The following is a 17,403-nucleotide window of genomic DNA, read 5'->3' on the forward strand; positions in this document are numbered from 1 at the left end:
TTTCATTGATTTTTTTTCTAATCCAGTCTTCTGATGCGAGACTAATAAATTACATGCATTTTAAAACATTTCATAATTATTTTTCCCAGGTGCAGTTAGTCTCCCTTTGCTTGGGGCCTACCTGATAAGGCTCAAATGCAGAAGAAGTCACATTATTGAAATTTGAAACGCGTTATTTCAGTGTTCCCGGGACATGTCAGTGCCGTAAACCTCTGGAGATGGACACCCAAGTGCACGTCTGTTATTCACTGAGTCATTCTGTGTGTCCGATCTCGTGCCAGGCACTCTGCCGCATCATCACATCATTGTGGTCTGGTTTTATGGAGAAGGCGGCCGTGACTCAGAGAAGCTTAAGTGGACAGCGTAAGGCCACACAGCTGGTGCGTGCCAGAGGCTACATTTGAACCCCTGTTTGCTCCTGTGCTTTCGATTCCATGGTACTGGCGGCTTCGCTCCTTCCTGGGTGTTCAGAAGGCTGCCCCTGATTAGCCTAGGCATTTCGGTAACTTCGCTAATGAGGTCCAGGGTGTGGGGAGCTTTCAGTCTGGGGCGACACCCCTCGTCTGGGCCAGTGGGCAAGTGGAGCAACTCCTACCCATTCACATTCCCAGAAGCAAGAGCCTCAGGCAGAGCATGCTTTGGGGAAGAAATCTCAGACTCAGTTTTTCTCCGAGAAAAGAACAAGTCAGTGGGTCAGTCCCCCGCCCACTTCATAGATGGACAGACAGGGACGGACAGCCATCCCCAGGAAGGGAAGCTCCTGAGCTCTTTGTGCGTTTCCAGTCTTTTAACTGGCTGGAGGTGCCGCGACCATCTCTTTCCACACTTCTGAGACGTAAATCCCGCCTTTCTGAGGTTTTAGACCCTCCAAGCTATTTTGGAGCTGCAAGGCAAAATAATTTCTTTGCAGAAATGTAGGTCTGTTCCACTTGGTCTCCGATGTCATTTCAGAGTTTTTATTGAATGTCACCCTATGTCACAGGAAATTGTTCATTTGAAACTCCCATAGATAGTGATCACGACTGAGTGTTAGATTTAATCACAGTTTTGGTGGCTGCTTTACAGTAATGGCCGGCGTCACTAGGGCACACGCAGACCTCACCCCATTTCCTGTACTCTGCTCTGTGACCTAGCATGCTTCCCCCTGAACTTGGTGGACAATGGGACCTTTCCCAGGGAATGATGGTCAGTGACTTTCTAATGTTATGACAATATGAAAATTTGATGCAGTTATCAAAAATGTTTACATTCATTCCTATTGTTTGATGTGATTCTTTTATTTTTTTCTCATTTATAATGCTTTCGTACTCAGGAAGTTGAGGTAGGTTTTTGACTTTTCAACTGTATGTAGACATAGCATCAAAATAGTTGCCAAATAAAATGTAAATTTCATTCTAAATCCCAAATCTCAATGGTAAATACTTGCTTTAGTTCAGTGAACCAGCACCACACATATTTATTTTTCAGTGGTGTATCCAGGGGATGCAATTTATCAAATGCACATAAACAGTCCATTTGCTGCTTTATCTTCTCTCATTAGTTACAGTACAAGTATGATTGTCAGTTATTATCTGTGTTTTACTGGTGGGTTATTTATTGAAAGAGCAGAGCAACTGACATTGTTATTTTCTGAATCAGTTTGTCTGAGGCCTGCAGGACTTTATACCAAATGTCAGACCAATTTATCAAAGAATCTATTGAGGAAGGAAGTGATTTTGAGTGTATAAATGTACACCCACCTGTGTTTTTTACACACATACCAGGGATACAGAGATGTTAAAGCTGGAACAGCTGGCGTGCCACTTACCCAATTTGGCCAGGACTGCCTTACTTTGTGCGTATCACTCACTCCTGGCCGAGACAAACGAGGCTCCCCTTTGTTTTCTGGGCTGGTGTTTTGTATTATGTCAGGTAATCTTCAGATGAAACTGAAGTTCAAAAACTTACCTAAAATATTTATGAAGGAGAAACAATCTGTTTCATGTTAGCTAAGTGACTTAATTTGAAGTATCCGAAGCCATAAGGTGGATGATACGTCACATCCCCTTCAGAAGCCACACAGGCGTTCTGCCACCGCCTCTTCCTCGGAGTCTGCCCGGACAGCCTTCGGAGCTTCGATTAGCACCTGCGGAAGGCAGCCCCTGGGGGACATCGGGACTGAACTGCATCGGCCATTTTGGGACTATGGGGCAGTGAAAGGAAAATTCAGGTTCCCAGGCACAATGGGCCCGAACCACACACTTCCCAGTGGGTCATGGCGTCCGCGATGAAGGCACCTGACCACTCCAAGTGCAGCGGGGGTGTTTTGGCCTCATTTCATGTTAGGGAGGATTAAAGGTTTTATTGCAAGATGCTTTACAGAGCAGAATGTTCTTTGGCATATGTGAATATATATATATATACACACACACACACATACATATATATACATATATATAAATTGTGTATTGATAAATATATTCTTATTATCTATTATACATAATAATATGCAATGTGTTGCATATGTATATATTTTAAACAGATTTCCTTTCCATGAATGCTTATCAAAATGAATATTTCTAAAATACTGGAAAACCCGTAGTTACTGGGTTCCAGTGATTTCACAGGGTCCAGCACTACGTTACAGAGGTGTTTATTTAGAGAGATAAATGGAGGCAGATGGTTTTATCTATCTGATCATCTGTGGAAGATTAACAAAAACAGTGGGGCCATGATCATCCCCAGGCTGCCCTTCTTCTCTGCCACCAGCACCACCTCCTTTTGCCTCATCCTGGACATGTGATGATTCATCACCTCTTCACTGTGCCCTTTATGCTGGCAAAAAGCCTTCTCGCTGTGCCTTTATGTTGCCCTGGGGCATTTCATGATTTGAAACATAAGGCAGTATGTTCGAATTTGAGACTGTTTACATTTATAGGTTCTTCCAGATTTTACCGGCTGGGTAATTTCCTAAGGAGCTGGGTTCTTTCCAGTTCTGAAGTGGCGCAGCGAGGCGGGGCCAGCTTTCCCTCCCACAGCTCTCAGCCCTGCCCCGGGAGGCCTGACTTCGCCACACTGTTCGCTGAGGCCAACAGCTCCGCGTGTGCAGAGCACTGCCAGCCTTTCCTCCTCAGCACACTACCAGGAGTAATTGGGTTTCATAAACAACTATAGTTAGATCTGCATCTTTCTGTTTAGGTTTGTGTTTTAAAAATTAACTGTTGCCAAGGGCCTCGCGAGTCATTTTTAGAAGCTTCATCAGTAGATGATAAAACGACCAGTGAAGAGGCAACTCAGACAGATACATATCTCCTGGCGGCTTTGATCTGGCACATCTAACGTGCTTTTTAGCACCATCGGAAGCTAACCGGCCACAGCTCGATTGGGTGAGAAGGGAGATCGGAGGCGAGGGCTCTGCAAGTCCTGCCCCTGCCCAGGACCGGGCCGACTCTGGGCCGTGGCGCAGGAGCACACTGGATGCAGTGCAGCATGGAGGTGGGGTGCCTGCAGGCGGCTGCTCCCCAGGGTGGAGATCATCCCCATTAGGAAACTGAGAGAGCTGTTAGGATGATGTAAAATATACACCATGTGTTTTTATTTATTTAGAAAATAAAAAGGCTGGGGTGGTGCTCCTCAGTCCTAGGCCTTGGGAAGAGTGACCAGCACTGGAGTTGGCGACAGAGTGTTGGTTCAGGGTAACAGGCAGCTGTCCTCGCATCCTCTGAGCCCCCAGTTGTTAAGTGGGGCTCAGGGATGAGCACAGTCTCAGGAGGTGAAGCCTCAGAAGAGGGATTCTTTTATCTCTGTTTTTTTTTCCCCCACATGGATTTGGGTGCCATCTTTCCGGAAATGCCTGCACTGTGAGTTGATGGATTTAGCCCTGGCCTGCCTGGATGGGCCATACTGGCTGGCACAGTGTGGGAGGGGACCCGTGTGTCCGGGAATCTCAGGCTTGCAGCATGCCCATGAAGAAGCCCCCCTCCCCTGTGCTCCCTGGCCATCCATCCCCCAAGTGGGCTCTGGTACCTGGAGCACTTCCTGAATGTTCACGGTCATGGCCCCTGATAGGGGGTTTCCCTCTCAGTTATAGCCAAGCCAGTTACACCGAAGGTCTTATCGGCTCCTGGCTCATTGCTTTTTGCTTTGGCAATCCACTTTCCTAAGGTTAAGCAAAAGCAATCAGACGCAAGGAATCATTTTCTTTCCCTGCTTGGCCTTGCTGAGCAAGGGGCTGTTTGAAGGACCCATTTTGCATAATGAGCTTTCATTCAAGGTGTACTTTCACATTTTGGCAGCAATTAGGCAGTGTTATTACATTTCAGTAGGTTTCAAATATTCTAATGCAGCTATCTGCTTTTAGAGGCTTTACATTTAAAACTATGATGTCCCCCAAGAAATCTGTAAAAAGGGCAATTATAGGAAAAGTGACAGGGTCCAGAAGCATGCTTCAAATTCCATCCAAGTTATAAAGCATGTTGAAGTCATTAGGGAATACTCAGTTCTTGAGACTTCTGCAAACCTTTCTTTGACATCAGAGAGAACGTGATGTTTCGGACACCAATCCTGAGTTCCCAAGGACTTCCTTATCTTAGAACCGCACATTGAAGTAGAAAGCATTTCCCAAGACTCCCCCTTGCCATTGGACATGATGCCATCCTCTGAATGTGAGGAGGGCATCAATGAATTTCAGTCGGAAAGATGGACATTTTGTTACCTTTTTCTTCAGTGGTGAAGATGAGTTCATCTTGGGTTGTCTCCTCTCTTGTCCTTGTGAACAGCGGAATGTGTTGGCACCATGCTTGTGTCTACGGCTCAGAGCACACTGGCCATCAAACTGAGAAATTGGGTGCTAAATTTACCGCCTACCATCCGGCCCTTAACTTGGAATCATTGAATGCTGGCTGCTGGGTTTCAAACCACAGAGTTCCAGTGACTTGGCATCATGGATGGAGAGAGATGATGCCGGGGGACTGTGCTGAGCTTTCTCAGTGGTCCTTTAGGGTGCAGCCTGAGAGACATTCGACCAGACGGGTGCAGCGGGCAGTTCTACCATCAAATCAGAGACAGAGCAAAGGGGTCCAGGTCCTTGGAGTTAAAAATAATTTCCTGGAGACTCCTAAGGATCCAGAGGAACCTGCTCATGTTTATTCATGCTCTGGAGAATGGAATCACTGCCCATGAAGCAATATGTTCTGATTTTACTCTAAATCCAGTTTCCTGAAATCTATTTAAGGGCTTAGGTGAACTCAACAAGGGTTTAATAAAGCCAGGTAATTGCACAACACAGAGGCCGATGACATTCACAGGTGGCTGTGGCAGAGATAAACTGCATCTGCAGACAGCGTGGACAATAATTTAAACTAATTGTGCACTTTGATGTAAATTAACTTTTCTGGGAGAGAAATTGAGGCCTTATTTTGGACCTCCTGAAGCTGTCTGCAGGTTCAGAATACCTGCCAAAAGCACATGTGGCAAATAATTTGGGTACAGCTAGGAGGAAATTAACTGAAAAGGGGGCACATGCCCTTAAAATGGTGTGAGGATGGTGTACAAGGGTGAAGCCTCTGCACCTTACAAACTTCGGTTTTGCTGGCACAGTGAGGGTGGGTGAGCACCGCGGGTTGGACGGGTAGAGGAGACGGAGTGCTGGTTTGGAAGGAAAGGGTTATTGGGAGTGGGGAAGAGATTAAATGTAACCATGAAGAAGGGGGTGACCCAGGCCCTTGCAGTTTTAAAGTAATGAAGTGTCTAGCCTCGGAGCATAAACGATTCCAGCTGTATCAAGGGAGACATGGTTATCAATCAGCCAGATTGGCCAGCCTTTGTTTTTTTATCTTTACACATTGGGAACAAATGGTGTGAAGCTACACGTTTGCCTGTGGTTAATTCTAGCATTTGCACGGCCCTCTGTTTTTAGGTTTTGTGAGTGCCGGAAAACTGGGAACTGGGCACAAGCTACACATCTCCATGTAAAAGAAATGTTGACAATTGAATTATCAGCTGTTACAAACAGAGAGGCGTGATCATGAGTGAGAGCAGCAAGGCCTCAGCTGCAGCGTAATTGATGGCAAACACACCTTGCACTTTTGGAAGGTGTATCTGTCAGATTGAGGAGAGCATTGCTGCTTCCATGTGAGGCTGAAATGCTCTCTTCCCAGAGTTTAATCCACACAGTCTGAAAGGCAAGCATTGGAAAAGTAAATTGATATTGTCGATTTCACGTTAATGTCTGTTTTGGGAAAGATTTTGAAGCCTGTTGTTTTCCTTTGTGTTTTGGGAGGTGGGGAGAATGGCAGCTCTTTATGCAGTCACCTGAGAAACTGCCTGAAATCTGACCTTTGTTTTCTATTTCTTTTCATTATATAGGATGATTATTTCAGAAACTGGAATCCCAACAAGCCCTTTGACCAAGGTAAAGGATGCTGTATTTCTTGCTGTATATCTCATGGGAAATGCTGTCTCTTTTGTCCTTCCTTTGCTGAGTTAGAGTTTCCACAAGGGTCTTATTTCCCTGACTTTGGGAACTGAATTGACTGGGGTGGTCAAAACTTTGATCAAATTGGTTTTTTTGAGATTGCCTAAAACAGATTAAGAAAGAATTTGTAATTGAATTGACCGAACTAATTGTTGGTTGCTTTTGTCTGGAAAAAAAAGTGAAGTGGGTGTTGGTTAATCTGGAGCGCTGCCACGCTAAACCCAGCCATTCCATGCGTGGGAGCGACTGCGCCCAAAGGGGCTGCCCGGGGCCCGTGAGCCGTGACCTGGAGCTTCCTTTTCAGAAACGGGTTGGTCCCGAGGGGCTTTCACCGGCATTAGTATTTTCATTCGTTAACTAAGTTCATCGTGGCTTCCAAACACAAGTGTGTTTCAGAGTTGGCTCACCGATCGCAGGGGTTCGAGCCCAGCCCTCAGAAGGCTCTTCCACTCCCGACACAAAGCCCACTCCTGAGGGTCACCGTCACTCACCACCGGGTCCTCTGGTGGCTCCTCTGCCGCAAATCACGTGCCTGTTCCCACTGTGCCAGGGGTGACTGCTGCCAGCACTGCCTCTGCTTGCTGAAAGTGATGGCAGGCTGTATCTTAGGTACGTGTATGTGATTAGTGCTGACACTTGAGGACAGATGTAACTACCAAGTCTCAAAGGTCCATGCTTCTGAGGGTGCATTTCGGTTCTGTAGCTTAAGTGTTTGATGGGATCGTGATGGTCAGCTCGGCACAGAGAAGTCAAGGCATCAACCTGTCACATGGTAGACGGTGCTCCTTTCTGTCGCATCGTTGCCATTTTGATGGCAAACAGAGAGGCGTGATCATGAGTGAGAGCAGCAAGGCCTCAGCTGCAGCGTAATTGATGGCAAACATACCTTGCACTTTTGGAAGGTGTATCTGTCAGACTGAGGAGAGCATTGCTGCTTCCATGTGAGGCTGAAATGCTCTCTTCCCAGAGTTTAATCCACACAGTCTGAAAGGCAAGCATTGGAAAAGTAAATTGATATTGTCGATTTCACGTTAATGTCTGTTTTGGGAAAGATTTTGAAGCCTTGTTGTTTTTAAGGGGTCCCACTCTCTCTCTGGACTCTGGTTTTCTTATAAGCAAGATTGGTATTGAGATTCCCACATACATGTTTTAGCTCATGCCCCTCAGTAGGGCAACGTTCCATTCATTCATATGTACATGCATGCGCTCATTCTCAAACATGGGTTAACTATTGCTATGCCTATAAGCACCGAGCCAGCTTCTGGGGACAAAGCACACAAGCAGGGGTGCCCACCCTGGTGGAGCTCGGGGTGGGGAGATGATGACTCTGACCGCAGCAGCAGTGGGTCTGTTGTTAGTGGCCAGGACCAGGTTGGCGTGCAGAAGCAGCGGGCCTGTAGCTGGGGCACTTGGTGTGTGCATTGTGTGTGCAGGAAGCACGTACCAAGGAAGACTTTCTTCAAAGGGTCTGTCTGGGCTTATACATATCTAAGCAACCTCCAATCAGAGCATATGAAGGTATTTGTAATTTAGAAATTTTCCATCAAAAATGGTCAACATGTCTAAAAACTTCCTCTGAAAGGATGTACCTGCACTGTGGAAGAACACTCAGATGCACAGCAGGGCATTATCTGGGTCGGAACACCCGCCCCTCCGTGAACATCCTGCCTGGACTGTGTTCGCAGAGGCGCCTCGGCCGGTGGTGGCAGCGAACCAGAAATAGGCCTCTGTCTTATGAGGATGGGCATTGCCTGAACACCGCCAGGTGAACACTCCCCCGGGCTTGCAAACGGACCCAAGAACTTCACCTGGGCACCTGTGTTTGCTGTTACTGATACTCCTTGGAAAGGTAACACCTGATGATGGGTATCGTTGCCCCTCAAGGACGTACGTGACAGCCTCCCTTGATTTAAGGGTTAACACAGAAACCGAGCACCCAAAAAGAACAGGGTGTTCAAATCTGTTTCACCAAAAAGACCAGAGAATGCCGGCAACTCTTCCCAGCAGAGCCCTGCCCCTGGTCCCGCTTTTTCTAGCTTTGCAGATCTGAAAGCCAGATCTGCTTGTATTGGGCTGGCCAAAAAGCCCATATGGTTTTTTCTGTGAAATAAAAGACACATTTTTATTTTCACCAATAACTTTATTGAGATGGACATTTTGAGTATGTCAGCTCTTTTCTTCTATTGGCTTCTAGTGGGTGGAGGCCAGGGGTGCTGCGGAACATCTTCCAGCACATAAGACAGCCTCACAGCCAAAAATTATTTGGCCAAAATGTCGATAGTACTGAGAAACTTTGCAAACCACTTTTGACACATTCAGTCAGTCACAGCACCTCCTCCATACGCTGCACAAATCTTTTTTTGAGTTTCAGTTGCGCTTTTACCTTTCTTGAAAAAATAAAGCATAATATGCTGAAAATGTTGCATATTTCATCCTCAACGTAAAATGGCAGCACAAAAACTCACCAATTTTAATAGACTTTATTAATGCACACTGATATGACAGCTGTCACAACACAATATAACAAAATTGCGTGGAATGAAGTTAAAGGCAACTAAGAGCCATCATACAGAAAAAATGAAACAAATTTTATTGCCAGCCCAATATAAATCCTCCCAGAAAAACCTCATGATTTTATGGGGTATAATTGAGGACTTCAGCGGAGAAGCTCCATCTCATACCTCAGGTGTGGCTGCTGTTGGCTATTTATATACAGAGTCACGGGAGAGGAGGCCAGTCTGAGAAGAGCCTTCACTTAAAATATCAGCCCCAGCAGATGTCACCAGTTACGCTGTTTGCTGCTCAATAAAAATGGGAGGTTACTATTTCAGCGCTGACACCACTTGCTGAAATATAAGCCACAGGTGTGGAAGACGTACAGCATCTCATCTTCCAGAAAATAGGAGAATTGCTAAACCTCAGTGGAAGCTGTTGGCTGCAGAGAGGTCATTTCCCCTCCTAAGCTGAAAGAGAATGGAACATGGTTCAGGTGGTTTTGTGGTTGGGGAAAACTTTCAGGGTGGAAAGCATTCCAGAGTTTCACATGACATTTACAGGCAGGGACAGAGGTGGAAAGGGCCTGATGATGGAGGTGAGTGTGGAATGGGCTTGACATGAAAGGGGAGAAAAGGGGTAGGAAGACTACGTGGGGAGTTCTGGTGGAGCACAGCCGGAAGGTGGAGTTGAGTTAGGTTATGAAGAATAGGCCAGTCTATGAAATCTGAACTTTGTTTTATCAGCACTAGGGAGCCACAGAGTGTTTGTGAGCAGAGGAGTGACTGATGAGGGCAGTATTTTAGAGCACAGTCTGGTGACTCAACAGCTGTGATTAGAAATCCAAGACATGCCTGCTAAATGATGTTCCTCCTACAGGACTGTTAGGTAACTCCTCTACTGCATCATTAATTAGCTTGGAGTTTGGCTTATTTCAGGGTGCTCAGATTTACCACTCAGTTTTCAGGTTGGCCTCTGAAATGCCCAGGTCGCTCCTGATTGTCTTAGGTGCTGTGAATAGTTAGGACACTCACTGTATTTAGGATGATTTGACTTTGGGTGGTGGGCACACAATACAGTATACAGATGATATGTCATAGAACTGTGCACCCCCTATAATCTTATTAATCAATGTTACCCCAATAGATTTAATTAGAAAGAAAGTTACCTATAATTACTGTCTCTGCTTAAGGATGTTTACTGAACTTTGGCCAACAGGGCCTTGTAGAAGGAGCACTTACCATGAGATTGATTCCAAGGCAGTTAGCGGGAAAATGCCTCACCTGCCAGGCTCCTTCCGCAAGATGGAAGATGTCTCTCAGCTGTTATCTTGAAGTGAATCATTAATGCTTCTGTCAATGGCCTATAGTAGCCGTCAGCGCAGGCTTTTCTAAGAAGGATTCTTCCTGAGATTTGGGTAGAGTAGGATATCCTTTTTGATTGTAGTGATTTAATGCCAAATCTCACAGAAGGGACAGACAGGAGTTGAAAATTTTCCCTTGTGAAATCCTCAAAGACAGATGTCTGTGGCGAGAGTTGGGCAGGTGTGTAGTTTGAGAGGGCAGCGGGCCAAGGTGAGTGGTTTCCCGTCCTGTAGGGGGAAGGAGGAATGGAAATGGGTGTGGAGCAGATACAAGGTTTATGCTTCTGAAAGTGGCAACTGGTCCAGCAAGATGCTTGCCAGAGAAAAAGCCCTTAGTCAAGTAAGTCTGGGACATACTCCTAACTCTGTTCATCCCTTGGAATTTCACAATGCTCATTAGCAATTCAAAAGCTCTAAGAGGCCTTTTAGTAAGACCCATTTAACTTAGCATTTCCCAGATTTGCCTTTGACTGCATGTTTTTAATTTTTTTTCACTCCTCATGTATTGGGTACCCAGAGAAAGCAGTGTATTCTATGGGATACACTTTGGTAAGTGCAGTCTGGGGCCTTGGGCTTTGCAGTCATATTCTCCAAGTTTGGAACTTGACTCTGCCAGTTACTAGCTGTGTGACTCTAGGCAAGTTGCTTAACTTCACTGATTTTAAGGCTTCCCATCTAGAGAGGCAACAAGAGCATTCAGAGGATTGAGTGAGTTATATGTCTGGCATATAGGAGGTACTCCATTGGTGTTGTTTTAGCAAATAATTGGTCCTTTTTTATTCCCCACTCTTCCCACTGAGCTGCCCTCCCTGTTGCTTCCCTCCCTTCCCATTCAGGGTTTTTCTCTTTCCCCTTTTAGTCCCACCTGGGGGCCTTCGCAGTTGTAATGCTCTGAAGCTCTCAGGGCTAAATTGGAGCTGGCCTGTTCTGCATATGAGGCAGGTCAGTGTAGTGGTGCACCCCAGATCCTCATTATTGGGGCTCAAGAAGTTCAGCTTCGAAAGTGTTCACTCATTTATAAAGTCCCCAAATGCTCAGTGTTTACATTTGCTGGGCTAGGTAGTAGGGACCACACTAAAGAAGGCCTCCCTGCGACATGTCCCAGGTTAAGTCACCCGTCTTAGGAACCAGTGGGGAAGTGAAGGCGGGCTGGTCTGGGAAACTGGGAAACCCATGAGGTGCCAGGTATTTGCATAGTGACATCGGTCAGTGTCGGCTGAGGTGGCCGCCTTTGCTGCAGCGTGGCTGCACTCATTCTGTGTCGTTGTACGTGGATCAGTGCACCGCCAGCCTGTGCAGCCAGTCACCGTCAGTGCGGTGCTCCAGGTGCCAAGGCGAAGGCTCCCTGTTCCTGTGCTGGGGAGGCTGTTGAGGAAGGTCGTCCACAGGGTCCGGAGGGTCCAGGGTCCAGAGAGAACTGATGGAACTACAGTACTGAGGTCGGGGGGGGGGGAACAAAAGAAGGTGTTGCTTGGGGATTCTAAGAGCAGGGACAAACAAGAAGCAAAGTGAATTCTAACAAGCTGTTTCCTAGCTCCTCAGCCAGTCCTTTCTGAAGAAGAAAATTGAAATTATTCATAATGCCTCTGCTGCAGAAAAGGTTTTCCTCGTGCACCGGGGTGGGCGAGGTGGGGGAGTAATTTACATACATAACCAAGACTTCACTTTACTATAAGATGCTGATCACCTGAACATGTCCTGGAGCGATGAGACGAGGGTTAATTCAGGTTCTGTCTGGAGGCATGGTTTGCTCAGGAAGGAACCCACTGGTTTATTTGGCTGTGAAGTTCCACTTGATAAGACAAAACATTTTAGGAGGAATGGCTGAAAGGGGGGATATATTGCAGAATTTTTTTTGAGACACGCGGGTTCCTTTAATGTGGAATAAATGAATGTTTTAAGGAAAGCAGATAGCTGTTGGTTTTAAGGATGATGTTTTTCTTGTGGAGTGAATACTAATCACCCTTCCAGAGCAGCCTGGCTCTGGCTGAACCTCAGATGATGCTGGTGACCTTCAGAGCAGAATGCGAACTTGTAGAAATTGATCTCCAGATAAAAATAAAGCCCTGGAAGTCAGGCGCCCCTTTCACCCCTGCTATTCACTCAAGTGGAAGAAAAGAAGAAAAACCTTGCCCTTTGACTTGCAATCTATTTAGTAGAATCCCAACAAGTTCAAGTCCTGACCAGAGCCCTGGACTGTTCTGAGGGTGAGAATTCTAACCCTTGAAAGTGAGAGTCCTTCCGTGTTCCTGCTGTGCTTCTGGAGCCAGAGCCCTGAGGGTCACCCAACATTCATGTTCTGTTGTTTTTAAACGGGTTCAATGGGGAGGAAAGATGGTTCATTTTCAAAATTGTTCTTTAGAAAAAGGTTTTTTTCTCTCTAGACTAATCTGAAATTTTATATCAGAGGCTTAACAGGAGTCTTTAAGTCTCCATAATTTTCCTTTTCATGTTTAATTCACCCTCACCCCAAAGAGCCTGATTCGCATTTATACAGTGTTGACAATGTTTTTGTGTTTAAGAGTCTATTCACCTTGTCTGACCCTGTGAACTGCAGATTCTCAGGGGCAGCCGGCCTGGTTCCTTCATGTTTGGTCTGGTTGGTGTCTCTCTCTCACCTTTGTCTTTCCACACAATTTAACAACTGTTCTTCCCTCTGTAGCAACAGACCCTCTTACTTGACCCATTCCCGCCCCAGATAGTTACACCCCACTTTAGCCGCCTCCTTGTGTCCTGATTATGGCAATAACGTAGTATTTAAAAAGAATTCTAGTCCGTTGTGCCAGGAAAGAAAGAGAAGTCTGTTCACTCAAATATGAGTGTGCCCTGGCTTTAACTCAGTCTCCCCTCTTTAAATTTAAATCAAGTCCTTCATCTCTGGCTGCCTTTGCCTGTTTGCTTATTTTAAGGAAAGAAAACATCAGCTATAATATCGAATCCCATGGGCATCCTTCCTCGATCCTCATTCCCATTTTCTTTTCCCTGAATGTGACCATGTCATTAATGCTTTTCTGCCCATGTTCATTTTCATGTCACATGGGCAGGTCTACGACCAGTATGTTACATTATATGTTGTACATAGAAATGCACAACATATAGAAATCGGTTTTTCATCTAACATGTTTATCTTACCGAAAATGACTTTTTGCCCGTTTTTGTTTTGATAGTTACAGATGTAGTTAATCACTTTATATTGTAATAGTCCTATATACTACAGTTTGTTCCCTTGCTCCTGCATCAGTAGACATTTACATTGTCTCCATTCATTTTACTGTTGGTGCTGCTTTTTTGTAGCATTTCTAACGTAGTGATGGAGTCTTCTGTCCAGCCATTTGGCCTGCAGAGAGTGGTGTCCCAGGTGGGGGCTGAGGTGGGACACGAATCTGCCACTATTAAAATGTGCAACTGCATGCAAATCATATGGCCTTTCTTCACTCGTTTGCCCATCTCTGAATAAGATGGGAGGGCCAGACGGCTCCTGAGATCATTCCCATCTGTGGCAGTTGAGCTGTAGTGGTTGCAGGCAGCATGGAGTCTCTTTATGTTTTCTTGATAAAAGAAGGAAAAATGAAAAGTTTGAAGCTGCTGTTCCTACTTCAAAGGTTACAGTTTAACAAATAAGTTATGAATATAATTTCAGTAAAACCAGTGGAATTAAGTGGGCCTTTTAACCATCCAGAATGGGGAGGGGCACTCAGAATCAGAAGCAGAAAAGGCCAAGTAAGAGGTCCTTTCTCTTCTCTGAGTCCCGTGGGCACTGCAAGGTGTAAAGGACAGAGCAGGGTTCAAATCTTGGGAGTCCCATCGACTGGCTGCCTACGTTTCAGTGATCTGACTTATCCAGGCTTCATTTCCTCATCTGTAAAGTGGGGCCAATGCTGTCTGTCTCGCAGGGCATTTCCGAAGACGGAATGAGATCCCGTTTGGGAAGGGCCGGAGTTGGTGTGTGGCACGCGCTCAAGAAACCTCAGTGTCTTTCCAGCGCAGCCGGCTCTGCCCGGGGTGCCCATGGCTGTGTCCACATTGTCTTCCGCTTCCTCTGACCTCTCTGGGGGCTCCCAGTGCCTCCGAACCAGGAGCAAAAGCCGTTGGGGCTGTGGTCCGACCTTTGGATGGAGTCAGAGGGAGTCCTGGCGGGTAGTAAAATTCTCCTTGCAGTCATGGGCACTGCGGCCTTCTGTCTCCGTGTTTAAGAGGTTCTTTTGGTATGAGCACATCCATTTTAAAGAGATGTTTACTACCTTTCCTCCAACATGTAAAATGATTTGTTGGTCTTATAAAAAGGGGGAAAATCCTTCCTATTATTCTACCTGCTACAGCAATAGTCCCTGAGTTAATTATGTTGTATTTGTCAAGTCCTAATGAAACAGCCTTAGTTTGAGGAAACTCTCAGTAGAGAAAACATGTCAGTTGAATTTTAAAGCAAATCAATAACGCTGCCTACATTTTTCTCACTTGGGACTGTTGAGTGGGTTAGAGCGCTTTCACAGCGGCAAGATGGCTGCTTGGAAACACTGCCCGGGTCATTCACCGCGTCCCCGCAGCTCTTAGGCCCGAGATGGAGTGTTCTGTGTTACGGTCTTCATTGTGTTATGTAGCAACTCACTCCTGGAGGCCTAGCGAATGTCCGTTCTGCCCTAGTAACCGCGTATGACAAGATGCAGTGACATATATTGGAAGGGCTCTGGGCTTTGCAATGGCAGGGATTGGTTTGACTCCCAGCCCTTCCCTTTAATAGCTGTGCGTATTTAGGCAAGTGCTTAGTTTCTCTGAGCCTCAGTTTCCTTATCTGTAAAATAGAAATTATGGCACTCATTTCACCTGTGGCGTGAGGGGTCTGTAAAGCTCCTGATGTAGGGCCTGACCCAGTGTTATTACTGGAATGGATGTGATATAGGCCGCAAGGCTTGGTCAAAGATGGGCGACTGATGTTTTGTTTTAGGTTTTCAGGTTTGAAAGGATCTTAGAGGAGGTGTCGGATGTGTCCACTTACCTCAATCATGTGTGAGCCAATTGGTCAGCGAGTTGTTCAGTCAGGAGCTTACTGATAGCCTAGGAGGTGCTGGATGGGAACGTGACAGAGGCTTTCCTAAGGGGGCTTATTGTCTAGGTGGGTGAGAGGGAGGAAATGAGACCCAGAGGGTGTGTTTGAGTGCCCTGCAGAGCCGAGTGGACTAGGGTCCTGGCAACTGGGCAGTCGGCCTTTCCTGGGGAAGGGTCAGGACAAGGGTCTCGGAGGAGGCGCCTCGGGAGCCTCTCTGAGGATGGGTAGATGTGTGGGAAGCGGAGTCAGCTTAGAGCCTCAGTTCCATGCATTTGAAACTCACCTAATTAACCTGCTTCTCTGAGTGGATGACATTGTCTTTGGCAAGAATGGCAGGCAGGTAAATGGCCCTGGTGCTATGTTTCATCTTGCCAGAGCCACAGATACCGACATCAGCTTCCAAGTGCAGTGTGATTTCTCAGTGTGAGATGTGGTGGAGCGACCGGTATCCTTTGTGGACAGAGAAACGTCTGTGCCTCCCACTTGAGTAGGGGGCGTGACTGAGGAAGGGCCTGAGATCGCCGTCTTCACAGAGAGGCCACTGCGGCCTGGGGGACTGGGTCAGGCTGCTCTCTGCTCTCAAGGAAAGCCCAGTCCCCACGCATGTGCTGCTGCCTGGCTTCCAAGGCCAGAGCCTCACCCATGGACCCCCTACCCCGGCTCCAAAGGCCATGCTTGTTCAACTTCTGTCTCCTACAGCTTGTGGTGTTGGGGACATCCGAGAGCATGCAGAGTTCAGTGTGGTCTTGTTAGCGTGTCAGTGACAATGTCCTAGGTCCTAGGTGATTAGGACGTCGTGCTGTCTCACACTGGAGACAAGGCTCTGCAGCTGCCAGGGAAAGGGGATCGTTGTGTGTGGAGGGCATGTGGCTGGTTGTCTGCCTGAGCAGGTCTGTCCAGGAAGAGAAAGAGGAGGGACCATCTCTGCCTCCGAAGACATTCGGGCTGAACAGTCAGGTGGGTGGGGCAGGGTCATGGTCCAAAGTGGTAATGCCAGCAGTTGGGTTAGTCACGTGGGCGTTTTTCCCTGTGAAATATCCTCAGCTGCTGCATTTATGACTCTATCATTCACATTTCTTCTTCTTTTCTCTTAGAAGCGTGCTTTCCTATATGAGTTTGATTCTTTCAACATACAGAGTGGAAAGTTGTCTGGGTGGTGTGACTTTTCAGATGGTGTGGAGGGAGACAGGAGAATTGCAACTGGGAGAGTGAGTTGGAGTCATCTCTTAGATGCTTGACTGTTCCCTTAAGAGTTTGCTATGATGTTACAAGAGTTAGCAAACGGCTTGAGCGAAGGCTTTCACACACTCTGTCTCCTCCACTCGGTTTACTCCGGGCAACTTCCCAGGGTGGTGCGACTCTTTCCTGTCGGTCTCAGGTTACATGTCACTCACTCAAGGAAGCCTCTTGTGGGTCCTAGCCTGGGTTAGGTCCTTCCCTCCAAACAGTCTATGCTTTGCATTGTTACGCAGTAGAAATGGCATAATTTCAAAAGCTAATTTACTGCTTGTTTCCCTGGCTAGCCTTAGCTCTGCTTGGGAGCGTGCTGATGTGTGTCTCGAGTGCTTTTGCGTTTCCGGGACCCACCGTACGTAGGGGGAGACAGAACATAAGTGCTGAGGTAATAGGTGTCGACAGATCGTAATTGCCATTTACTGTGCACCTATTACACGCCAGTATTGTCTAGTCCTCTTTTAAAAACTGCGTGTGCATGCCCACACACCCTTGTTCACACGGACTGCAACTCTGTGAAGGAAACGGGGTGGCTCCCACTTCACAACTGGGAAACCGGGTTCGAGTGTTGAGTGCAGAATGCTCAGCCACGATCATTTTGGTCTTTGCTGCTGCCCCTGTGCTGCTTCTGTGCCAGAGGCTGTGTGAGCAATCGGGTTGCAGCTGTCACTCATGCCGTCTCCTCAGAAAGCTCTTCTGTAATCATCATCCTCTTCTTAGTCCTTCTCACCTTCTGAAACGGTTTCTTTCCTTTTGAATATTATATTATTTATACTATTACCATTGTCCCACTTTTCCCCCCTTTGCCTTCTCTAC

General features: G+C 46.7%; 1 protein-coding gene across 2 annotated transcripts in view; it reads left to right on the forward strand.

The window, feature by feature from the left end:
• SPOCK1 (SPARC (osteonectin), cwcv and kazal like domains proteoglycan 1) overlaps nt 1-17,403 on the forward strand; it is a 469,853-nt gene that overhangs the window by 197,618 nt on the left and 254,832 nt on the right. For both annotated transcript variants that reach the window (XM_037163499.2, XM_053666503.1), the window contains exon 3: nt 6,346-6,391. In XM_037163499.2, coding sequence (XP_037019394.2) covers nt 6,346-6,391 — 46 coding nt within the window. The remainder of the gene's footprint in view (nt 1-6,345; nt 6,392-17,403) is intronic.

Source organism: Artibeus jamaicensis, unplaced genomic scaffold (assembly GCF_021234435.1).
Source record: "Artibeus jamaicensis isolate MK-2021 breed Jamaican fruit bat unplaced genomic scaffold, CSHL_Jam_final contig_456, whole genome shotgun sequence".
Classification (NCBI taxonomy): Eukaryota; Metazoa; Chordata; class Mammalia; order Chiroptera; family Phyllostomidae; genus Artibeus; species Artibeus jamaicensis.